This window comes from Sminthopsis crassicaudata, chromosome 2 (genome assembly GCF_048593235.1).
Source record: "Sminthopsis crassicaudata isolate SCR6 chromosome 2, ASM4859323v1, whole genome shotgun sequence".
In the NCBI taxonomy this organism is placed as follows: domain Eukaryota; kingdom Metazoa; phylum Chordata; class Mammalia; order Dasyuromorphia; family Dasyuridae; genus Sminthopsis; species Sminthopsis crassicaudata.
The window spans coordinates 474,786,870-474,813,650 of record NC_133618.1 but is presented as its reverse complement, the minus strand read 5'-3'; the positions used below and the strand labels follow the sequence as shown (position 1 = coordinate 474,813,650).

General features: G+C 34.7%; 1 protein-coding gene across 4 annotated transcripts in view; it reads left to right on the top strand.

Moving 5' to 3' along the window:
- The window catches only part of TDRD12 (tudor domain containing 12), a 56,110-nt gene that overhangs the window by 12,331 nt on the left and 16,998 nt on the right, over nt 1-26,781 (top strand). For all 4 annotated transcript variants that reach the window (XR_012486807.1, XM_074293242.1, XM_074293239.1 and 1 more), the window contains 13 exons: nt 1,076-1,161; nt 2,525-2,711; nt 5,007-5,125; nt 12,770-12,846; nt 14,233-14,310; nt 15,422-15,482; nt 16,028-16,132; nt 19,312-19,497; nt 20,872-21,028; nt 21,526-21,653; nt 22,244-22,435; nt 22,715-22,843; nt 24,724-24,841. Coding sequence is in view for 3 of the 4 variants with exons in the window: in XM_074293242.1 (XP_074149343.1) it covers nt 1,076-1,161; nt 2,525-2,711; nt 5,007-5,125; nt 12,770-12,846; nt 14,233-14,310; nt 15,422-15,482; nt 16,028-16,132; nt 19,312-19,497; nt 20,872-21,028; nt 21,526-21,653; nt 22,244-22,435; nt 22,715-22,843; nt 24,724-24,841 (1,623 nt within the window). In the remaining variant the exon portion in view is untranslated. The remainder of the gene's footprint in view (nt 1-1,075; nt 1,162-2,524; nt 2,712-5,006; nt 5,126-12,769; nt 12,847-14,232; nt 14,311-15,421; nt 15,483-16,027; nt 16,133-19,311; nt 19,498-20,871; nt 21,029-21,525; nt 21,654-22,243; nt 22,436-22,714; nt 22,844-24,723; nt 24,842-26,781) is intronic.

Genomic DNA, 26,781 nt, shown 5'->3' with positions numbered 1-26,781 from the left:
TTGGTATGGGGGGGTGTAGGCAGGAATAATGTCCTCTAGCCTGAGGACCAGCCTAGTAAAGTTAAAAGACATTAATCACCAGAAGATGGCCCTCAGCTCGTGAATTTAAAGCCAAGGTAATTCGTGAAGAACTTATATGTCAGTAGACAGGTACCCTCTGAAACAAATATGGATCTTGGAAATACTGAAGAATGTTGCAGCTTTTTCAGGAAGAACTGTGATTAAGTTGCACTAGTCTAGGTAGAGTTGATAAGGGCAAATGCCTCAGGTCTGGGTCCTAGGAATTTACAGGATAAATTTGGGAGACACTGGAGAGAAATGACAAGACTTGGTGATTAGTTGGGTATAGGTCACAAAGGAGAGAGAAGAAGGAAGAATGAGTCCAATGGTTTTGAGACTTGAAGAAAGGAGTTGTCCTTACCAGAAGTAGGTTTGGTTTTAGAGGTTGGGAAATGTTTAGTTGCAGTAGAATTGTCCTGTATGGGCATTTGGCTATATGAGACTTGGATCTCAAACAGGAATTTAGGACTAGAGTTATTTAATTTAGCTAACAAAATAGACAAAAAAGAGTGATTTCTCTGAGGAAGAGAGTGCAGTAATATATAACAAAAGCCCCAGAATTGAGCTTTGGTTGTTCAAATGAGTTAAAATTGATCTAGCAACCCGTATAGTAAAACAACAAAGGGAATCTGGCTTAACACCTCCATTGTAAATTGCCTTCCTCTTTGTGAAAAACTCTTCCCCCACATAGGGAACTTCCTTATGATGAAGATACATTTGCCCAGAATTCTCAGACTTAACATTTATTTTAGCTAGAGAGTTTTCATGGGTTGTTGTTGGGACTTATTTTGCTGGAAAGTGTAGGGGAGATTTTTCAAGTCCAAGGTACCAAGTGGTGGGTGTATAAAGAAGTGTGCAAAAGAAAATTATCTGACATTTAGCTTGATCTTTTTAATGCCAAGTAAGATAATCTGAGGTCTAAGAAATTAAAAAGTAAATGGTATTTAATACTAAATTTCAAAGATATTTTTGGTTTTGTTGCCTTATAAATGACACTTTTATTATTCATACTTAGCAACTACACAGATTGAAGCAAAATTATGTGGTATGGAAGAAGATATTTTTGATGTTTACCTTTATGTAACTATAAAAAATGAAAAGGTAAGTGAAAATCAGTTTGTATTGGGAAAAATTCTGGATTTTCAGAACTTTAAAGTTGAAAGTGTTAGAAACAATATTCTGAATTCCATAAGGGGATGAATTCACACTCAATTCAAATATCAGAGCCAACAATTATATCTTATAATCATGCTCTAACTTCTCTTCCTTCTCCTTCTCAGAGTTGCCATTGGAATAGACCCTTTAGAGGTCTAACATTTCATTACAGTCCCACTACATATATTCCTTAATATGTCATCTCTTTTGGCCCGCCCTGATTATGTGTCACATGTTATATTAATGAAGCCTAAGCTCCTCCTGGGGAGGAGAAGTTAATAAGACTAAACAAACAGCTAGAGTACATAATACTTCTAAGACATTTTAATTTCAGATATCAATAGATATATAACCCACATAAATGACAGCTCTTTGGAGTCCTCACTGAAGTTTGAGTATAAAAAAAATATAAAGAGTATAAAAAGATCTTAGGACCAGAAAGTTTGAGAACACTGTGATAAAGGTAATTAGCCCAATTCCTGTTGAAATTAGGGAAAAAAATAGGAATGAATACAACCCAAATTAATGGACTTATTGGGGTATATGCTAAGATACTATATATTTTTAATTGAATCAAATTGTTCAGTAAAAATAGCTTTTGAAGATTCAAGATAGAAACTAAAAAATTTTTAGTTACTCCAATCTCACTAGACATCAGCCTATTATACTTTGCAATGACATATTTTACAATGTCCAAGACAAGGGCCCCTTGCACCTAAATTATCTCCTTCAGAGATTATGGGAAAATCCCTTCATAACTGCTTTCAGAAGAGAAAATGGGGACAGTTCTCCCTATTCATTTAAGTCTTTGTGTCTAAAATGATGCTGGATGAATTGAGGATTGTTGACAGAGCAAATGATAGTTTAAGTCTGAGCCCTTCTTTTAACAGAAGAAACAGATTTAAGAGGCGAGTTGATTTTGCCCAAGATGACAAAGGGAGAAATAAGTTATAAGTGTATCACAGGCACTAATTGTAACCAAAATCCTCCAACTCCACTCTTGACAGACCAGGTCAGCTATCTGGAAGGAGATTTCAAGTGGGTTTTGGAGGATGAGTTAGACAAAAGGAAAAAGTTATTTGGTATGAAAGACGAGACTTTTCAAGGCCAGAAGTTAGCATTGAGTGGTACTGAGGAGGTAGGGATATCTCAGAAGATGGAGATCTAACTTTGTTCCCTAGATTGTGGCCTTGGGGTAAGTCAGGCAATTTTTTATTATTAGACACTGTGCCAAATACCACTTAGTTTGTGGTACTATTTAGCAAAATTAACTTTATTCTTTATAATACATATGTGTTTAATTTTAAAGGTTTGTGTTAATGATGATCTGGTTGCAAAGAACTTTGCTTGTTATGTAACACCCAAGGAAAAGAAAATTGATTGTCCAGAGAAAGCTACACCAAAGATTTTGGAATCCCCTCCAGATAAAATCAACCCTGCACTTGCTCTTTGGCCAATGTTGTTGCAAGAAAAGATTCCTGAAAAACTTGAAAAAAGTATGTATATATCACATGCAAATAAATTTTAAATGTCTTTGTTTCCATTCATCACATAAAGACACCTTGCTCAGTATACTCTACTAAAGTCCTATTTTGTTGACAGTTGAGGACTTAGATTCATATCCTGTCTCTGATTCTTACTGCTCCTTGACCTTGGGCGAGTAACTTAATGTCCTTGGACCTCAGTTTTCCTGTCTGTAAAATGGGGTTGACCTAAATGGCCTCTTGGGGGTCTTTCAGGTATAGCTCTGTGATCGTGTAACAGCATGACCACTACCTCTTTAGAACATAAGCTCTGGCAAAGAAAGATTTTGTTAACAGGTTCACTGATGGATTCTTGTCTCATTCTAACCGAATTGTATCACTAGGCTAAAAGATGAGGAGTTGATCAAATGATGCTACTGTAGTAGGGTCATAAACAAACTAACTTAAAGGTCATGTAGTCCAGAGGTGAGAAATCGAAATCGAAATGGATCCCTGCAGGTTGCATCTTAAGTCAGAAAACCACAAACTGACATCTATATCAAATCACATTTTTTATTGTGTAAACAAAGTTGGGTTCCAGTGATGGCCCTGGGGTGGAGGGCCTTGGCTTCCATGGGACAGCTGATGTGGCCCAGCCCCCTCACAGAGGAGGGACTTGTTTTAGGTCACGTGGTATGTAGGAGAGCCAGCCTGGGAAGCTGTTCCCTCATAGTCAGTGGGCACCTGCGTAAGCACTAGCGGAGTGTCCAGCACTGGGCCCGTAGGAGAGCAGTACTCAAAGATTTCTGGTGAAGCTTTGGGAGAGGATGGAGGCCAGGGGGAAGGGGCCCAAGCTTCTGCAAGTGGGCACAGTCTTCACTTTCATTTTTGTATTTATAGTGCCTAGCATATAGAAAATGCTTCAATATTAAGTTCAATTGCATTAAACTCTAGGAAACTGTTCTATATTAAGATACAAGGTAAGCACTTGTACTCACAGAACTGCAAGTCTTTGAAGTAAATGCTTGGTATAGTAATAAAAGTAACATAATGGGCTGCTTTTCCAATGTATAAAGGTGGATTTTGACTCCTTTTTAGTGGTTTTAAATGTATTTACATTATCATTAGATATTAGGGACCTTTTCTTTATCATTGCATCTACTCCAGAGCTTAATGGATGCTTTGTATGTGCTCTGCTACATCTGTGTTCTCATCCACCTGCAAATAACAGCTGATCCATGTCCTCTGTGGCTTGTTCTCCTCCTATCTGTGCCCTGCCACAAAAGTCCATGGCAGGGTCCTCCCTAGCAGCATCCTCATTTTTTCTCCACATTGTTTGGGCACCAGAGTTACATTCTTACTAGGTAACTTTCAGTCTGTACCATCCAAAGGGAATTTCTCTTTGATTTGAACTTTATTTTGTATAGGTAGTGAAGCCAGTGATTTAATCAGCTCAGAACACTGGTGGGGCCTTTTGGGGACTGAGAAAGGAAAACAGCCTGGTTGCAGGGAGAAGATGTATACAGGCAATAGTGGGAAATAGGATAATTGGGAGTGAGAAGCCAACAGGGACTATTCTTGCTGGGATGATCCCTGGGAGATGCCTCTTAATGGAACCTCATTCCTTACCAGCTACTGTTACTAAGAACTCAAGGACCGGTCTGCTTCTTCTCCTGGTTCTGCTCACTTCACTCAGCATCAGTTCATCTAAGTCTTTCCAGGGTTTTCTGAAATCAGCCTGCTTGTCATTTCTTATGGAATAACACTATTCCATTATAGTCTATATACTACATGGTATACTTATTCTACATACTATATTCTGACTATATTCTACATATATATAACTTAATCAGGCTAATGGCCATCCCATCCATCCTTAAGAAGAATAAAGATTTTCCATCCTTAAGAATATTCAGAAAGACTTGCCTCAAGCTCATGCTAAGTTTTTGGGTGGTTAGCCCATTATCTTGTACCTTCTACAGTTAAAATAGCCCAGGAGAATTAATGTTTTGAATGATATCCCTAGAGCATTGCAGGATCCTAAGAAGTCAATCAAAGAGAAATACTAAGTGTGTAGTATTTGGAAAACAACTTAAGTCAAATAAATTGCTAATATATTCCAAAAATTTTCCCAAAAAGGTTGAAATAGGGATTGGGGTTTAATTTTGAACAAAAAATAGTCAATTAAATTGAACTCCACATTTCCTGAGCATTCCATTTATTAAGGTTTCACAGTTTTTTGTTTTTTGTTTTTTTATATCTTTTTCCTATGTGAGCTGTAGCCTATTGTTTTCAATTTTTTTGTGACAGTTTGTTTTTAATTTTCAGGTGTGGTTTTAAAACGTAATGGACTTTCTTTAGATTTATCCTCTAAAAAAATCAATGAGAAGATAGAGAATATATATAAAGAAAAGGAGTGTCTCGCTTTTAAAGAAATAAATAACATTGTAAGTATTTAAAATTGAATTAACAGGAAAGCTTATAGTCTTGCTTTTTTATCTAAAACATAAACAAAAATGTTTTAGTCTTCAGAGGTACTTAGTTATAACCTGAGCACTATTCTGTACATAGTGAACATAATTGTTTGAATCAATATTTTCAGATCCAATTATCCTGTCAGATCATAAAATCATAAAGTTGGCATCTCAGAAGCAAATCCTTTCTTTTAATACACTAAACTCTGATGCCACAAAGAGAGAAATAGCAAAAGGTCCATATGTATGAACATTTAAATTCTTTATAGAGGCAAAGTACTGAAAACTTGTGGGATGATTCCCATGAGTTGGGGAATAGTTTAACATATGGAAATGTAATAGGATATTGTAAATGTTGCTGTAACATGACAAAATGGGACAAATGTAACAAACAACAACAGGGACTTTTTCTTTTTTTTCCTTTTTTTTTTAATTTAGAATTTTTTTCACAGTATATATGCATGAGTAATTTTTAAAAATAATATTATCCCTTGTATTCATTTTTCCAAATTATCACCTCCCTCCCTCCACTCCCTCCCCCTGATGACAGGCAATCCCATACATTTTACATGTGTTACAATATGACCTAGATACAATATATGTGTGTAAATACCATTTTCTTGTTGCACATTAAATATTAGATTCCGAAGGTATAAGTAACCTGGGTAGATAGACAGTAGTGCTAACAATTTACATTCACTTCCCAGTGTTCCTTCTCTGGGTGTAGTTGTTTCTGTCCATCATTGATCAACTGGAAGTGAGTTGGATCTTCTTTATATTGAAGATTTCCACTTCCATCAGAATACCTCTTCATACAGCATTGAAGTGTACAGCCATCTTCTGGTTCTGCTCATTTCACTCAGCATCAGTTGATGTAAGTCTCTCCAAGCCTCTCTGTATTCCTCCTGCTGGTCATTTCTTACAGAGCAATAATATTCCATAACCTTCATATACCATAATTTACCCAACATTCTCCAATTAATGGGCATCCATTCAACTTCCAGTTTCTAGCCACTACAAAAAGAGCTGCCACAAACATTTTGGCACATACAGGTCCCTTTCCCCTCCTCAGTATTTCTTTGGGATATAATCCCAATAACAGCAATGCTGGGTCAAAGGGTATGCACATTTTGATAACTTTTTGGGCATAGTTCCAAATTGCTCTCCAGAATGGCTGGATTCTTTCACAATTCCACCAACAATGTATCAGTGTAAAAGGGACTTTTTCAGAGAAACCTGGGAATACTTGTCCCTCATTTTGTTCTGTATCATTTCATACATATACTAGGAGAGCAATTTATACAATAACAGCAATATTATAAAAACAAAACAACTTTGAAAGACTTAATATTAAGAACTCTGATAATATAATGCCTGGCAGTGATTTCAAAGTGTGCTACCCAACACTTGACATGACTCACAGTGCAGAATGAGACACAGTCTAATAATCTTGAATAAATTGTCATTCAGCCTCTGCTTGAATATCTTCTCATGACTTAGAAGGTCAGTATTTTCTGAAAGGTCTTACTCTACTTTGGGACAGTTCTTATGATTAATGAAAATTTATATTTTATTATATTTTATCAAGCTAAAATCAGACACTTTTTTTTAAAGCTTTTTATTTTCAAAACATATGGACACAAAATCAGGCACTTTAAAAATTTTTTAGCTTATAACTGTAATCCTGCATTTTGGCATTAAGTACAGTAAGTCAAATCCCTTTTCTGATATGACAGCTTTCTAGATACTTGAAGGAAGTTGTTCTTATGTGACCCCTTAAGTCTTCTGTCCTTTAAGCTAAATGTTCTTAGGTCTTTCAATTGATTCTTCTTTGGCAGGAGTTTTTTTTTACTCTTGTGTCTATGAACATTTTTTAAAAAAATATTTTTTGTTAAAGATTTTTCTTTTCAAAACATATGCAGGGATAAATTTTCAACATTGTACCCCCCTCTTCCTCCTTTCCCCTAGATGGCAATATATTAAACATGCTAAAATTATATGTTAAATCTAATGTATGTATACATATTTATACAATTATCATGCTGCACAAGACAAATCAGATCAAAAAGGAAACAAAAATGAGAAAATAAAATTCAAGCAAACAACAAAATGAGTGAAAATACTATGTTGTGATCCACACTCAGCTCCCATAGTCCCCTCTCTGGGTGCAGATGGCTCTCTTCATCACAAGATCATTGGAATTGGCCTGAATCATTTCATTGGGTGAACATGTTTTTTAAAAACTATTTTGGTAACCATATTTAAATGTAATGGGTTTTCTTTGAAATCCTGTGTATTCTTTTGCATTTTAAAAGCATTATTTTGAAAATGGTTTCATAAGCTTAACTAGAGTCCAAAAGATAGCAAAGACCCCAAAAAAGTATCTTACTATCATGGGTGCCACCTTGAACAGTATTCTCTTGATGATATGACTACCATAGCTTGTTTTTAGATTCCATATTACACTGTAGGTTAATCTTGTAGACATTTTCATTCTAAAAACATTAATTCTCTAGTCATGTCTATTCCTCTTAAGTTTTTGCAATGGAGTTTTAAAAATCCTAATTGTAGGGCTTGGAATTTATTCTTATTTAAATCCATCTTATTAGATTTGCTTTGGTCTAGTTTGTGAAGATGTTTCCTGATCCTAATGCTGTCCTCTGTTGTCATAGCTATTCATTTTAGGTTTGTGCCATCTGTTAATTTGATAAGCAGGTCATTAGTGCAGTTATTCCCCTCTTGGAGGCCCAGTAAGATCTCTGGGGTATTGTTAGAAACTTTGCTTTGGTTTGGGCAAGCTCTGTAATCTCCTTGAATTTCAGCTTCCTAATTTGTAAAGTTAAGGGGGGAAGAGACTAGATGACTGCTAAATGCTAGTATAATTTGGATTCCATCATATTAGGTATGTGGCCCTAGATAGAGTCTAAGCTTGAAGTCAAGAAGACCTGAATTCAATTCCTGCGTCAGATACTTATTAGCTGTGTGGACCCAGACAAGTCACTTGATCTCAAAATGGGGAAAATAATGGCATCTATTTTCCCAGATTATCATGAGGATCAAATGAGAGATTTGTAAAACATTGTGGCACATGGAAACATTTGGTACAGGCTTCCTTTTCCCTTCCTATATCTCTACATTTTATTTTCAAGAATAACAGAGGAAACTTTATACACAATGCTGTCCTAAAATCTAGGCATGTTACGTCTACAACGTCTCCCTGATTTACAAGTCTCATGACCAGGAGAGAATAAAGTTAGTTTACATGCATGATCAGTTGTGGATAATGCCATGCTACAAGTTTGTGAGCACAGTTTCCTCTACATGCCCACAAAACATGTCTTTAATTAAAGGCCATGAATTAAACGCAGTCTTTGCATGCAATAGTTGGAAAACTCTAAATGCAAACTTTTTTTAAAAAGTACTCTTCTCTTTCCTAATCACATTTCCCTTCACACAGAATTAAACAATAGTTTTGTTAGCACAGCTACTATTTGATTTTAATATTATTTTAAAAAATATTGTGATTTCTTAACTAGTACTAACAATTGTTCATTTGATCTAGCAGAGCTCTTCTAAGAAAGAATTATACAAGGTGTCCCAAAAATCCTACTATAGTTTTAAGCTTTAAACTTTAAACTTAAGCAGCAACTCATTATAATGGCAAAAAGTTAGAAATTAAATGTATGCCCATCATTCAAGAATTGGCTGCACTGTTGGTGGCATATGAACATAAGGGAATATGAGCTGTATGGCAGCTTTAATAACTTAAAATTGCAGTACGATTTTTGAGACTCTATATTTAAACAAAAATAACTAACAGATGGGCCGTGCCTGATAAAATAATGTGTTCCATACCTATAATTTGTCTATTGAAAGAATAAAATGTTTTACTTTAAAGGCTCCAAAATGAAGATTAGTCAGTCCTTTGCTCAGAGTTTTGTACTATCCCACTGTTTCCATTTAAAGATAATAATGGTCGTTGTGTGACTTGTTCTCTTGGTTCTAATTTAGTTCACTCTACACCTATATATACAGGTGTTTCTAAATTCTCTGAAATTTTCATAGTCATCATTTCTTATGCTCTTATGTTAATTTATCACAGTTCAGCCATTCCTCAAATGATGGACATCTACTTGGTTTCTATTTTTTTGCTAATCTAAAAAAAAATGTTTTATTTTACAATTGTGTAAAGTGTGCCAACTTTTAATGTCATTGTTCTACATGTAATTTCCTGTTTATAATCCTAAATTTTAAAATGCTCCTGTGAAATGCCGCAATAATAGTAACATTAATATCCTCCAAATTAGCCTTTTGGCAACTAAAATTATTTTTTGCTTTTCAATTTACTGATATCTAGATTTGTTTCTCTTTAGTATTCTAGTCCCTCTTATCTATTGCTGTTAAAGTAATTCTAATTTTACTCAAGCACAGATCTACTCAACCAACTTCAGCAATTTTCTGGTACACTAGGATTAAATGTAAACCCCTCTCTTAAGCAATTTGTTCCTTTCTTTTTCTTTTATTTCTGTTAGGTATTTTAAGACCATCGCAATGCGGCCCTAACCTCCCTTTCCTGCCTCATTGAACATTATTCCCCTCAAACACTCTATTGGAGAATCAGATTGGTCCTTCTCTTTCTCACACAGGATGCTCCATGTTCTGTTGTAGTCAGTGATTTTGCGTTGACCAGCCCACATGTCGAGAATCCCCTTCTTCCTTACATCTGCCTCAAGAGAGTCTCTTTTCCTTTAAGAAGCAATTTAAGCCCCATCTTCTGAGGGAAGCCTCTCCCGATTGTTCTGATTGGCAGAGCTTTTCCTCCAAATGATCTTGTTATTTTGTATAATTTTTAATTTATTCATTTTCAATTTAAATGTTGTATATATTTTTATATGTACTTTTCTCATCTATTGGAGTGTAAGTTCTTTCATTCTTTTTACATATATATCTAGACTAGCACAGTGATCACAGTGATTCTCAGAGCTATTTGGGGAATACTTAGTGATTAATCAAGTCTAAAGTGCTTCCCACTTGTACTTGAGCAACCAGCTCCTGCTCTGAATCAGGTCCTAATTAGTAGTTTCCTTCATCGCTCCTTGTGCCTTTTGAAAGGGCAGTTAGGTGGTGCAGTGAGTGCCAGGCCAGGAGTCAGGAAGGCTCATCCTCCTGCGTTCAGATCCAGCCTCAGACACTCACCAGCCGTGTGACCCTGGGCAAGTCATGTATTTGCCTCAGTTTCATCATCTGTAAAATGAGCTGGAGAAGAAAATTGCCTAAATGGGGTCACAAAGAGTCAAGCATAAATAACTGAGAAACGTTTCTCAAAAACAATGAACTTTTTGAAAACTGAAATCATTCCAAAGCCATGTCTAGAATTCATTAGCTAGTTTATTTTTGGGAAAGAGCACTTCATCAGACGTTGGTTTCCTTGGTGTCCCTGATCTCTTTTGCTTATTTTATGTTTTTTTTTTTCTCAAATTTGATCTTTCCTGTCCTCATGGCAGCATCTGACAACATTAACCACCTTCTTCTCCTTGGGTTTTCATGACACTCATCTTTGTTGGGTCCCCACCTGCCTGACTGACCTTCCTTTTGTGGCTTGTCACCTGTCATTTCTTCAACTACAGTTCTATCCTAGGGCTAGGTGGAGACTATTTTCTCCTTGTCTCCCTTGCCTCCCTCTTCCCCAGCAAGTGATGTGATATAAGGTATATGTGTATAATAATTTTGTTTTTGTTGTTGTTGTTGTTGTCACACAGCCAGGAAGTGTTAAGCGGCTGAGACCAGATTTGAACTCAGGTCCTCCTGAATTCAGGGCTGGTGCTCTATGCACTGTGCCACCTGGCTGCCCCATGTATAATCATTTAAAACTTATGTGTCATTTTGGGCAAGAAAAATCAGACCAAAAGGGGGGGAAATGAGAAAAAAAGCAAAAAAAAAAAAAAGTGAAAGTAGTATGCTTCAATCCACCTTCAGTCTCCATAGTTCTCCCTGTGGTTGTGGATGGCATTTTCATCGCAAGTCTATTGGAATTGTCCAACATCTCTGCATTGCTGACTAGGGCCAAGTCTTATCATAACTGAACATCCCATGATCTTGCTGTCACTGTGTACAATGCCTCATTCAGTCAGCGTCAGTTCATGTAAGTCTTTTTAGGCTTTTCTGAAATCAGCTTCATCATTTTTTATAGAATAATATTCCATTACTTAATATATCATAACTTATTCAGTTATTCCCCAACTGATGGGCAGCCACCCAATTTCCATTTTCTTGCCACAAAAAAAGAGTTTTGCATGTATAGATTTCTCCCATCTGGTCTTTTCTGTCTACCCACCTTACATTGCCCTGGTCCAGGCTCTCACCATTTATACCAGGACTATAAAATCTGAATGGGTCATGTCCCTATTGAAGTTGCAGTGGTTTCCCGTTGCCTTTAAGATAAAACACAAACTCCCCTGTTTAGTCATGTAAGCTCAGCAAACATAATCTAACCAACCATTTCGGGCTAATTACGCACTATTCCTTTCCCCTACTGTGTTCCATACTAATGATCCACTTGAAAGTTCTTTGAGGAGAGGAGCTCTTTGACTTTTAATTTTGTATTTTCAGTGCCTAGCACCCTACTTCTGAGTGTGGGTGCAAGTTCTGTGGTTAGCTCTGCCTTTTGGGAGTTTTAATCAATTTGTTGTAGTAAATTAATGATTTAAAGATTTACATATAAATTACTAGGTTAATTTGTATAGATTTACCTTGCTGTCATCCTCATACTCCTCCTAGTCTAAGCAGCTGATTGTTGTTAAGGACTTCCTGTTCTAGCTCTAGGATTGCTGCTGGGAATGAATACCAATATAGGATAAAAAGACAATCCCTGCTTTCAAGGAGTTTGTTGTCTAATGGGGGAAGGTAATTTTCTGGACAGGGGCATGATGTTTAAAGCACAGCCAGGAGGAGACTGAAGGTTAGTTGGTCCAACCCCTCCCCAGACCTAGGAAGAATTCACCAGTGGCTGAAAAGGCTTGCAGAGTAGAGGAATATATTTTGACCCCCCCCCCCATACTCAGATCAGCCCTTATTTATGGCCTTCCTCTTCTCTTCACTTCAAATACAACCACTGTAGTTGAGGTCTTAAAGGTCACTCCTCACAAGTAACCCTCCTGTTACTTACTGCACTTCTAGATCCCTGCCACTTTTCTTATTCTCAGCCCACTCCCACTTTCACTGCAATCCCCTCTGCCTCCAGAAACCGGGCTTTTGTAGGGTAGCTTTTGCCTTACCTCCCCAGAACCACCTAGTTACTTTTGACTCCTGCTGCCAAACGAGTAACACTTCCTTTCCCTCAGTCTCCACTTAGAATGTAACTGGAGGGAAAGGGCCTGTCGTGCTTGCTTATAGTTTTGTTCCCCATCTCTTAGCATAGTGCCTGACCCATGATAAATGTTTAATAATGAGTGTCTCGGTTTTCATAAATAACCTGTAGATGTGAAATTAAATTTTGAATGCTTTTAAAAGCTGTGGTGTTATGACAGAAGGTATTCTAGCAGCATGAAATACTAAGATTTTTCTCAGTATATACTTAGAAAATACAGGCATTTTTGAAAATGTTTCTGTTTTATGCAGACTGTCGCAGCTTCAGCATATTGTCCTAGAAAAGGAGGCATAACCATTTATGCTGAGCCAGATGTACGAGCAGAAAGGTATGATTGAGAATTCAGTAAAGTTGCTTATAGAATTAATTTTAGCTATCTTAAACTCAGAAAAGGTATCAGTTGCCTTGGTTTCCAAAAGGGGGCAAAGGATGTATTTTGGTAACTATGTAGCAAAACAAATGACAGTTTTTTTTAAAGTAATCTAGACAATAAATGCTATTTTTAAAATTTGCAATTAGTTGAATATTAATGATTCTATGTGTACCTGGATCCTTTAGTCTTTTATTTAAGAAGTGCAAAGTGGTTCGGGGCTTGACTCAGCCCTCAACAATGTTTCTGTCAGTATCATTGATGAACAAAAAATTGGGGTCCTTATTAAATTTGTAGATGACACATAGAGCAGGGAAGCATAATAAATATAATTAAAGGTAGACTCCACATTTTCAAATTTGGCAGTTTCTAATTAAACATTAAAAGCAGGAAGATTAAAAAAATAAGTAAATTATTAAATTAGGACTTCAAAATGTATTTCAACAAAAGTTTGTACTGATAGTTGCTGAGAGTGATAAATTAACAATGAATATGATTTCTACAAGTTCTTAGTCTAGTGCTGGAGGTGGATGGGGGGAGATGATGATGATAACTATAATGTCAGTTAAATGTTAAAAGAGGTATGGACAGAATACACAAGGGGAATGTAATACAGCATGTCACATAGCACTTAATAAATACTTATTGATTGTTGATCTGTTTTATCAACAGTTAATGTAAAAGAAATGAAAGTTTTCTGTAGAGACTACAAACTTTTTTCCAGTATTTTATGGCAGGTATTCTTTTGAATGGGCATACTCTTAAACTCTCTTAATAAAAGTAAAACATGCATATCATGGGATATACCTAATTTCTATCTCATTATATTCAATGCTAATCAGTCTGCCTCCAAAGTTTAGTGCCTTACCATTGATGGAGAGTCCAAAAGTTGACAGAAATGGTGAGGGATTAGAACCATATCATGTAGGAAAAAGTGGGAAGAGCTAAGATTGTTACCCTAGAGAAGACCTGCACAAATAATTAAATGCATCACTTAAGAGAGAAGTATATACATATTGGAAAAGATCCCTTAGGGTCAAATGTAGCCCAGCAAAGTCTTCATGACAGAAGTGTCATTTGAGTGAGTTCTGGAAAGGTGGAGGAACATTTCTTGGTAGATATTTTGGAGGCCACTTTTGGCCTCTCCACCAACATAAAAGAAGGCCTAAAGGTAGAAAAGGCTGGGACACTTTAGAGAAGCAGTCACTGTCCAATTTAGCTGGAATGTCAGTTTAATCGGGCAAATGAGATAGTGACATACTTTCTAAAAAAACTATTTTCAGTGTTTTTGACATGTATATTTATAAAATTTTCTCATATGAACTTTTCTTTAACATTTTCTAGTTCATGTCAGAAGTTTAATGAAAAACAATTCAAATTGACATTGAAGAAGAAATATGATGAAAAAAATGGCTGTGTGAAGTAAGGAATTTTCTCTAGTGCTTAGAAAGTTTAATAGTGACATGAAAAATTAAATTTGGCATATGATTTCACACTGAGAATCAACTTACATTTCTCTTGGAAGCCATAATACCATATATAACACATCTAATAATTTTGATTGCCTTTTTCCTGTGGTCAGGTGATTTTTCTCCATTTTTGTTTCATGTTTCTGAAGTTTTTTGATGGTAAATAATTATGGGCTTTTTCTGATTACAATAGAGGAGTGTGCTAACAGGAGCAGTTATAAAAATGTTCATCAGGTATAGCTCATTTGCTGGTGACTTTGAATTTTTTGAAGCAGTGTTATGTGTTAATTTTTGCTCTTGATTTCTGTGGTCGTTGGATTTTTGTTTTTTTCCCTAGGTAGTTTAAGAGTGAAAAAGAATTGATCACTGAAATAAATATCACTGCTTGTATTAGTTAAAGACTCTTCTTCAGGTGAAGTTAATTCCTCATAATTTGAATCTATAGATAATTCTGCATCCCTTCAGATTAACAAAGAATTGATTTCAAAATGACTTTAATAGAGTTTGCCTTTTGAGAATTGCTAAGTTTTTTTTTTTTCATGGAAAAGACATGCATTTTTATCAGTTACCAGACATAAAAAGCACCTTAATGCAGGTTAGCTGTAATTTGATGATGCACTTGCTTGGTTAAGAATTCAGGTGGAGGATAGAGTGAATATATCCATGTCATGATGTACGCTCATTTGTTCTCTGTACTTACTTTGTTAGCCAACATAAGTCCAAGGTCCCCACAAGAATGAATTGTTTGCCTGATAATTTAGTAACTTGTCCTCTTTTGCCTCATTTTTCACATTTATAAAAGGGGATAAATTATAATATTGAAGGACCCATTTTGCCACCAAAAGTCTTTATGATTCTTTGATTTGCCTCATTTTTTAACATCTATAAATTATAAGGAAATTCATTATATTTAATCTTTAAGGGTCCTTTTATCTCCAAAAAGTCTATGGTTTTTGTCTGCTTTATGACATATAGACCATTTTGTGATTTAGTTGGTATTAAAATAATTGCATTGAAGACACAAAGTTATTCTAAAATTGTCATTTTTATTTAATATTTTATAGGTTGCTACAGTTTTTAAATCCTGATCCTTTGAAAACTGATGGCATTCATGATATGCAGCAGGTATTCCAAGGCTTCAAAAACAACAAAAATATTTTTTGCTCATGTTTATATTATCATCACCTTTCTGATTTTAATGTGGGAAAATATAGTATTATATCTCCAGTAAAAGCTCTTCATAGGTTTGGAACCCAACATAACTTTTTAAAAAAAATTTTGTTCTCTTTACAGTTTTTTAAAAGTATAAGTAGAGTAATACAATTAATTATATTTAGTGAAAAGTAGTGGCTTTTTTAGATGTAATACGATATTTAAGATCATATAAGATTATGATATAAAGATTTATAAGATCATATGATCTCAAGAGTGTCAGATCTCTCCTCTGCTAAGACTATTGGAAGATATCAAACATTCAACCTGAAAGGTCCAGAGGTCCACCTTTCTCCTTTGTTAAATATTAACTCCATTGATTGGAGTAATTTTCACCTATATTTCATAAATTTTATCTATATATAAAACTTGATGTTGAAAAAAACATATCTTTTGTGAATCTTCATTTGTGGTCATCTTTAAAAATAGTTAATCATCAATTTTGCTCACTTCATCAGTTGCAGAAATCCAGGTCTAGCATCCCACAACCTTCTGTTGTTCTTCGAAATAAAATTGAACCTTGTTCATTTGAAACTGCACCTCTTTCAGTGGATTTAAAAAAGGTAAAAATATTATCTTTGAAACATGTAGCAATTATATAGTGAACTAATATATCGAAATGTAATGGTCTTTAGTTCTTTAGATGGCAGTAGTATGGCTTTTTTTTTTTTTAACATGATTAATTTTTCATTCCAGTAATGCTTTCTAAAGCAGGTTATTAAGTGTTCTTAGGAGAAAAATGCTTTTTAAGTCTTAAATTATATATGTGTGAGCAAGAATTGTTATTTTTTTAGTATGCATAAGCAGGGAACTTTAGGGGAGAATGATGTAGCTAGAAGTCAGATAAAGAGCTATAGAACTTTTCATTGTGCTCAGCTGTGAGGAGTCCTTTACTATTTGTTGGATAGACTCAAGGGTGTTGACTCTATGTGGAATATATATTTTTTATTTCTTGACCTCAGAAAAATGTTCTAGCTTGATTGATTTTTCTGTTTTTTTCTCCTGTTTGGGTAAAGACAAGCAAATAAGCAAAAAATTATTTGAAGCAAAAAAACTATGGTTCTCTCCCTGAAAAAAGATGTGGTAGATGGCATAGGACTAATATGGTATGGGACAAAGCAAATTAAGATCTTGAGGAACCTGAGATATTCCTTTATTCTAGTAACAGTGTCCAATTAAGTAAAAATTCACCTACATGGTGAGCCTCTTTAGAGACCAGAGGAGAAAGTATAATCCAGAAATTGAGTGTGAGAAACCTTTTAAGAGACACTGTGATGTGCCAGAAAAAGTATAGTTAAATAATTATTTGTATGAACATGGGCAGATTGCTTCTTCCCTTCTTTCCTCAGTTTCTTCACCTATTTAGTGAGAAAAATATTTGCACTATGCAATGAGGATAATATCCTCTCTGCTTCACAGTGTGGTTGAGAAAGGAAATTTAAAAGAATACCATGTATAATCTTAAATAATAAAAGATAAGAATGAATCTGTAACTTTAGTATTAAAGAAATACTATAATTAGATTAAAATATATATTGAACTTTTAGGTGAATAAGTTCTAAGATCCTCTGGGAACAAAGTTTTATTTAACAAAATCCTGACCTTGGCAATGGGTGGTGATGTATCTTGGGCAGGACAATTAACTTTTCAGCCTCATTTCCCTGTAGAAAATGGGGCTAATACCTCTGTGTTGTCATAAGGAAAACACTTTGTAGAGTATAATGCATAGTATAATGAGGCATATTTATTATTATTCCTGGCCTGGAACATTCTAGTCACCAGGGAGTATTTCCCTGGTTTTAACCATATGGTTTCATCACTGGGTTAATAATGAACTGAACATCCTTCACATAGGTGGCCAGCATCTAGTTGCTCAGCAAACAAATTTTAGTTCTTTCCATGTCCTAGGTTGTAATTAATCTGGGTCTGGATAGCTTGATCTCATTGAAGATAACAAGGTACCATTTCCTCACTTATTTGGGCTTTCATTTCATTATAGTTTTCCTATTTTCACTTTGAGAAAATTTCCTTTTTGGGAGAGAAAAACATCCACAAAATGAGACTTCAGTAGTTTTGGCTTTTTCAGATGGTTGCCTTATTCCTTCTTAGATTTGGAACCCAGCATAGCCTTAAAAAAACCCTTTTGTTTTCTTCACAATTTTTAAAAAATATAAATGGAGTAGTACAATTATATTTAGTGAAAAATGGCAGCTTTTTAGATGTCAGCTAAATATAAAATGTCGAGTAATTTAATTTTATGTTGTGGTAGATTTGAACCCTTACTGATTCAGTCTATTCTTTGAGAATCCTTGTTGAAATTAAGTCCAAAGTTCAGTGATGTCATAATCAGATTCCTTTTCTACTAAGACTATTGTTGCCATTAAAGTATTTGGAAATCTTGGAGTAAAAAAATAATCAGAGGCACAATATGTATAATAGTTTCTCCATTCCATCCAATCTTGCCCTTATGACTTTGGTAACATCAAATACCCAGTAATAGAAAAATTTGGGTAATCCAATCAAGTAAAATCAATTTTGTTTTTAGTTCAAAATTGCTGTTGCTTACATGCAATTTTATTTCTTATAAGATAAAGTTAGAGGGATTGGCTCATCTTTCAGAATATAGTTAATTAATTGAGATTGTCATCCCTTCTTCCAGAATACTAGAGGGATTGTTGGTGAGATTTTTGGTATTGCTATCTGCTTTCATAACAATGAATGGTTTGGAAATTCATGTTCATTTATATCATGGGTGAAGTTGTCATTTTTCTTATTTGCAAATTGCTAGTTCTCTGGATTTTTTCCCCTTAGATTTATGGTTTTCCTAGTATAGTTTGAGACTTGTAATATAGAAAATAAATTTCTTTTAAGCATTCTAGGGAATTTTAGTTGTGACTTCAGACTTTTCTTGTCCTTATTTTTAAGATATGTTGTGCTAGAGCCTGAAGTAGGATGTTTTGAACTATGATGTCAATCCAGTTTAATTATGAAGGATAACATGAAGAATGAAATAGAATGATGACATATTATACACTAAAATACAAATCTCAAATTACCTTTCATATTGACAAATTAAAATTCATTGTTTACAAAAATGTAATTATATAATTAATTGAACAAATAAATGTAATAGACAAATACATAATTTTTATAAAAATGTAATATAGGTAGAGCAATGGTGAGCTTAAAGTGATTTATGTTTTCAGGCAAAAAGTACAGCTTTTGAAATAGACAGAATGTTCTTCATAAGTTGTTATTTTTTTTTAAAGGAATAATACAATAAGCTGAAAAGAGCTCTCGAGGTCATCTAGTCCAATTCCCCCATTTTACCAGTGAGAAAACTCAGGCTCAGAAGTTGAATAATTTGTTAAAGGTCACACAGGTAGGAAGGAGAGTCAAGAAAAACTTAAATTAGAACTGGGTATTCTCTTCTTGCAAGACCTCATTGATGCCCTTAAAATGTCTCTTTTACATTAAATGCTGGAGTTTATGTTAAGATGACCAGATCTCACCATTTCTCTTTCACAAAAGAAATTATTTTTATTTTTCACAAAGAATAAATATTTTAGCCAAATTTTCCCTTGAAACTTGAAAAAAATTTTGTATGCCCTCATAAAACCTCTTTTTCTAAATTCTTGTCTTTACCCTTCCTTTATGATGAAATATTTAAAGAAGGAGTAAAAAGTACTTTATCAGTACAAAATTGTTTTTGTTCTATTAACTTTCTTTTTTCTTTTTCTAGATACTTAGAAAGAATAAGTTTCTAGGACCCAATCACACCGAGTCTTATTGCTGGCCACCAATAGCTCGTGGATGTGATGTGGTTGTCATATCTCATCATGGAAATGATCCTCTCTTATATATTCCACCAATGCTTACATTTTTGCAAACAGGGGGCTGCTATAAGTCATTGCCAAGTAGAAATGGAGTAAGTCGAAAACTTTTTGTTTCACAATAAAAAAATGTAATTTCTAATTTAAAATTCAGGTTCAGAGTTTTTTCTAAAGCCCTAAGCTAAAACTAAGCAAGCTGTGTTTCCTCTGTCCAGTACTTCATCTTTCACTCTTGACACCATTCCTACTTTTTATTCTCTTTGCTGATAATCATCTTTACTAGGCATCTGCTTTGCCAGTGGAATTTGGCTCTTGGAGATGTCACGGAATTAAAAGTCACTAGGAAAGATGAAGAGGAAAGGTGATAAGGATGTTGTGGGCACAGGCGGTGGGAGAGGATGAAGTGTCGAGCAGTTTGGAAGGTAAATCATGGTGAATTGTGCCTCCTACCACTGTCAAGAAGCTCCCCATCCTGGTATGGAAAGTTTCCCAGGCTTTGCATCCTGTCCAGTCTCCAGATGGAGGCCTAGTGGGGGACAAGAGCGTCATCCCCAGGTGAGCCCAGGAAAGTGCCGGGACGCTCATCTCACCATGATGGGTTCAGGGACAGGGAATTTTAAGATACAACTTTCCAGTACTTAGCATCAATTGTGAAAATTTTTGAAAGGGTATTATCATAAAGGAGGAGAGCAGATTCTTAGACAATGGCAACAGAGTTACAATTGAAAATGTATAGGACAAGTGACTTACTGATATTTGGTAGCAAATTATATTCTGTTAGTAGTAAAGTTTTTTTCCATACAATATGCATAAAATTAACTGGAAAGATTGGAAGTCTTAAGTTCCTTTTTCGGTGATGTTAGTGCCTCAGATGCCTCCATTGTGATTTTCCTGGGGCTGAATCTTCTTTAATCTTTCTCTTGTAAATATGTGGTAAAATTATTTGGCCTTTGGGGGCTTTGACAGGAGTTTTGATGGGGGAGAAAATTTTGGAATGAACTTATTTCTGGCTTTTGATCAGAGATTCGGGATAGGGAATGTGCAGTAAGAGTAATATATGATTCTCTGTCATAACTTCTGAATAGTTATCTTAGAAGTTTGTGTGTTAATGCAGATTCTAAACCACATTGAAAAGAGACATGAATAAATATAGTGGGGAAGACACAGGACTAATGGTCAGACCCAGCTATTTTCTGTGTTTGTAGTCTTGGGAACTGCAGTATGCCTCTCTGGGCTTACATTTTACATTTGTAAAACAACAAGGTTGGAGTATGGAATCTTTTAGGCCCCTTTAAACTTTGTGTTCATTTGTATCTAATTTACAGGAAGTTGTTCAGATGCTAGATTTATTTTAAAAGTTCAATATATCTAATTCCCATTCTATAAAATTGAATTTTCTAGTGTATAAGTACATTTTAAAAAATTTTGATCCATAATTATATGAAATACTTCTTTTTTTGTCTTTTCAGCCATTAGCAGTAATTGTATGCCCTGGATGGAAAAAAGCACAACATATTTTTGAACTATTAGAAGAGTATGGTAGATGTTCTAGACCTCTCCATCCCATGTTATTAATAATTGGACTTAACAAAGAAGAAGCTCAAAATATGAAGTTTCAGAGGGGATGTAAGCATATTTAGTAGAAAATAATGGAGTCTTCTCATTGCTCACATAATAGAAAAATAACAGTGTTAAGTGTAGGTTTATGTAGGGAAATAGCTAAAACAATGTATCTTTGTGTTTTTCTTGATTTTATTCTTGAACTTTTTGATATGGGAGTCTTTTGTAGACTATACATAAAAACTAGTAAATGTGATGAGCACAACAATTTAGAGAGTCCATTCCATCTCATTGACATGAAGATAATCAAGTCTCCACATGTAAAAGGCTAGCCTATGGATTTTGGTTTTAGCTTAAAGCTGTTAATACTGTGAATCCAGATTGAAATCAATGCTAAATATTTTTTTCTCAAATACATTAATTTTGTTTTTTTAAAAGCCACTTAACAAAAAGAAATCATTCCTAAAATCTGCAGCAATTTTATAATATCTCAGTTATGGAGATATATGAAAAATCTATAGAGAAGATGAATTATATTAATTATTTTTTCTTTCGCAACATAGGTGAGGTGATTATAACAACGCCCCATAGCCTTTTGAGACTTCTCAAGTATCATAGCTTGTTATTTCTTAGACTCTGTCACCTTATTTTTGATGAAATTGAAGTGTTATTCTTTGAAGCTGGTGAGCAAGTAAGTATGCTGCATATTCAGATACCATTGTTCATTCATGTTCAGCATGTTCTAACAAGGATTAAAATATAAATATCTAGCTAAGAAAGTATGAACATACTCCAAAAATATTTATTCTCCAAGTCTACCCTTGGCAAAAAGACTGCTTTTAAGACTGAACAATACCTTGCATTTAGTAGTTATTTATTAAAATTTCAAATTGAAGAATACTTGCCTGATAGTACGTTCTCTTATTTTTTTTTTATATTTTTTCCCACTTAAAATTTAATATTTGGGTACCAACAAGGTTTTCTGAATCAATATTTTCATCTTTAATATTCTGGTCTTCCTTATGTCTTGGGCTATATCTGTATGACTGTAGTAGAATTAAATATTACAGAAAGATTGAGTAGCTTGACAGGACCACAGTATATAGAGATCTCAGACATTAATCGAAAAATTATTTCAAGGTAGTCCAAACAACTTAATTCTACAAGAATCAAATAGATTTAATCTGTTAGGATTTTTACATGCTTGTTCTTATTTGTCAGCATCAGTTTTCTAAGTCATATGTCATTAAATCATATAATCTAATTGAAAATTTTTTACAGATGCTTACTATTTTAGACTATTTCAAGAAAACTATTATAATTGAAGAAAGAGAATCTGCACCTCATCAGATTGTAGCTGTGGGAGCTCATTGGAGCAAACATATAGAACTTTTAACCAAAGAATTTATGAATGATCCTTACATTGTTATAACAGCTATGGAAGAAGCTGCTCTTTATGGAAATGTACAGCAGGTAAACCATGGGTGTAATTTTTTTCCCTTGGAACAGAGATTCATTATATATGTTGTAATAATTGCATATTTGTAAGATTTTAGAAGATATTAATTCTAAAATTTTAATATACTTTGAAATATATTTTTAAGAGTTTGACACTTTAGAAATCACTCTATAAGTATTTAAATTAGACAGTTTCATCCATTTGATTTCATCAAAATGCCACCAATAAAAAATAAAGCCAGAAGAAATACAAATATTTGGAAATTCTAGTTAATTCTTTTTTTCTTTTACTAGATAGTACAACTTTGTCTAGACTGTGAAAAAACCTCAACATTACTTCGGATGCTTGATTTCAGTCCAAGTTATGCTCAGAAGACCTTGATATTCACCAGTAATGTGGCTGAAGCAGAAATAGTTTGTAAGGTAAGAATTCCTAGTAAAAGAACAGTGTTATGTTCTCAAAAGATAATTGCCTATGCTTCCATCTAAAAATGCGTCTAGTCCTGAGAACTTAGACCAGGTAAACAGGCTTCAAGAATGATGAGTTAAGGAAAGGCTCAAAACCAAATATTGATTTTCAAATGTCTTCTGAGTTGTAACATAAATAAATAAATATATAAATATAAATAAAATATCATAATTTATATTTATTACATATTTGGTTCTAGAACTGAGAATCTGGTTTTACAAAAAATTCTTTTCCCTCTCAAGAAATTTCTACTGCCATGATCCAAAGGAATAGAGTATTTCTTCCCAAAGATTTTGGCTTCAGGTATACAGTTCTTCTTTTTCCCCCATCTTATTATATCCCTCTCCCATCACATCTTTTTTTGGGTACAGATACAATATGCAATCAGCTATTTAAAATACAACATTACTTTCCTCCAAGTAAGGCAATATTAAAATATGAACTACAAATTAGTTAGAAATCTCACTGATTTTCTAAGCGCATCGCAGTCCCCTCGCAGTTACTTTTTCATTCCATATGACCTGATAAATTCCTCTATTCCCAATCTCTGGATCATTCTTTTCTCTCCTTGCTATTATATTGTTGCTCCTAGTACAAAACCAGGAGCTTCCCCCACCCAACCCCAACAACATACTTAATTTCTGTCTTCTAGGCTAAAGATTTTTTTCCCCCCATAACAGGATCCCTTAATTCTCAGCATGATCCAGACTGGTGGTAAGGCAATTCAGATTGTATAATATAAGCCATAAATCACAGGTATAAATTTTGTGATCTTATATAGTACAGTGGTCTTGAAATATTAACACAATTGTATTGGATACAATAATTTCACTTCTTGTCACTATAGGAGATAATGTGACTTAAATCTCTAACATACTCACTTTATATAAATTTGTCACTGACCTATATGACTGCTGGACCATGTCACAGCTGTGTGACAGGCATTTCAGCAGGTCAGTATCCTAGTCCCAATTCATCCTTAGATTTCATTGTAATTCTGCTGAACATAATAATTGGAAGATCTAAGAATAAATTTCACAGACTGATTCTTTGGAAGCCCAAGACAATTCATTTTATTTTCTCATTACTTTTTTTTTGTGTCTTGTTGTACAGTTTTTTCAGTCATATGTGACTCTTTTCACCCCATTTTACAGATGAGGCTAACAGGGTTAAGTGACTTGATCAGGGTCACATAACTAGTAAGTATCTGAGGCCAAATTTGAGCTTGGGGAAATATGAGACTTCTTGATTCCAGACTTCATTCTCTACTGCTTCACCTAGCTGTCCTTACTTTGTGGCTGTGTAAACTAAAAACTTAATTACCTAGCAAGTATACTGATGAGTAATATAACACATTTAGAGACTCTTTGGTATCAAAAGATTTATATAAAACATAGAAAAGTATAAAAGTACAACAGTCTAGGGTTACTTTATGTAATTTATGGAGGGGCAAATTTTTGCTATCTGGAAGAGTATTTACTAAGTTATATTTATCATGGTAGACTTATTGATCATAATGAAGATTAAGTTTTCAAGAAAAGTTAAAGTAATATTTGTTATTCTGAGCTTAAAAAAGAAACTATAAAAATTTCAATTTCCCCCCAAAAAGATTTTCTATAATGTTAAAGGTTTTATACACTGTATCCCTTTGTAAATTTATTTGGTTAAATCATTTTTAAGAAATTCTAGATAAATGAGGTTGACTTAAAAAATAGACTATCTCATTAATTCCTGTTGATTGTACTGAAGTGATTAATAGGTATAGTTTACACTTTCTGGAATTTTTGAATTTATACTTATTGAAATTACATACTTTACTATTTTTTTTATTCAGGTAGTAGAAAGCAGTTCAATATTTTGTTTGAAAATGCACACAGAAATTGCCGCTAATTTTAAAAATGTATTAGAGCAGTGGAAAAAGAAGTTAAGTCTTGGCTCTCAAATTGTATTGGGTAAGTTTTGTTTTTATTTGTAAAGAGGGTATGATAGAGAGAACCATGTCTTGATGCTTTTGTGAAGGATTTTTTTTATCACAGCTTCAAAATATGTGATGTTCTCAACATAGTATTTTCAATCCCTCTGTTTTTGTCCGCTTGCATTTTTGATTTCCTTCTCAGGTTAATTTTACCTTATTTCTAAGTCTGATTTTTCTTGTGCAGCAAAATAACTGTATGGCTATGTATACATATATTATATTTCACATGTATTGGTCAACCTGCCTTCTGGGGGAGGGGGGTGGGGTGAAGGAGGGGAAAAGTTGGAACAGAAGGCTTTGCAATTGTCAATGCTGAAAAATTACCGATGCATACACATATCTTGTAAATAAAAAGCTATAATAATAAAAAAATGTGATGTTCTTGATTATAAGTTTCTAAAATGAAGGTTTATTTTTATAAAACTTAAGACTTGAAGCTGCAAGCTTAATATGGTCAACAAATAGACCTGTCCTGAAAGAAATAAGAACTTTCAGAAGCCTTCAAATGTTGTGATAAAAAGTTACATTCTATAGACCAGGGGTTCTTAAACTGGGCTCAGTGGATACCCTTCCTTTAAAGTAGTCTGTGGATAGACTTCAGGTGGCTATGACCTCAGCTCTTTTTTAGAACTACTTTTTAGTTACTACCTAAAAACAGTCATGTCTTCCCCATGTTCAGAAAAACCTCAATTGATCTGTTCATCCTGGCAAGCTGCAGACCTATATTTCTTAGCCCGTTCGTTACCAGACTCCTGGGAAAGCTGTCTGCCAAACGTGCCTTGCTTCTTTCCCTCTAGATTCTCTTCTTTGCAGTCTGGCTTCCCCTGTTCTCCCCAAATCCAATGGCTTTTTCCTAGTCCTCTTCCTTAACTCATACTCTTTTCTATTCTAAAGGCCTCTCCCTCCCTTCTGGCTGCCCCCCTCTGTCTCTCTTGCTGGATCTTCGTCCAGGTCTCCACTGTTAACCATGGATGTCTCCAGGACTGCCGTGGGCATCCTCTGGCCTGTTTCACCAGGTGATCTCCGTGACTGCAGGGTCTCTTTCAGACCCATTTGTCTACTAACTTCTCTGTGGCATCTCCAGCTGCCTAACAGACATCCTCCTCTTCTTCCTTCTCCTCCTCCTCTTCCTCCTCCTCTCCCAACCTTCTCCCTAGGTAACTTCCCGGTTATTGTTGAAGGTACCATGCCCCCAGTCACCCAGACTCTTTATCCATGGGCTTCCCTCAACTTCCTTACCCCCATATCCTGACATCTCCTTTTTCTCTCTTCTGAAACTGTCATCATCACTTTACACCTAGACTCTGGAATAGCCTGTTAATTGGTTTCCCATAAGTCTTTACCCACTCCATTCTATAGTCCATTCAGCTGTCAGATTGACCTTCCTAAATCTTAAGTCTGTCCATGTCAGCTCCCATTCATTTAGGTTCTAGATCACCTTTAGGAATAAATAATAATAAGTCCTCTGTTTGAATTTTTAAAGCCCTTCATAACATGGCCCACACTTTACCCTGCCTTACAGACTCTGATTCTCACTGTTCCTTACATACATCACTCAATCTCCTAATGGAATGTTTTCATTGGATGGTCGTCCCCTTACCTTGAAGTCCATTCCTTCTTTGCTTCTTTGACTCTTAGTTTCCCTAGCTTCCTTCAAGTCTCAGCTAAAGTCTTATCTTTGGAGATAAATCTTTACCAATCAATGCATTTTAATCTTCATGCCCTCTACTTCCAGTTTATTTTATCTATATATCTATTTTTTTCTACACAATTATTTGAATATTGACTCTCCTATTAGATTAGTCTCTGTTCTCAAGGAGTTTACAATATTTTTGCCTTTCCTTTATCTCCAGAGCTTGCACAGTACCTGGCACACAGTAGATGTTTATTTAATTCTAGTTAATTAATTTGATCACA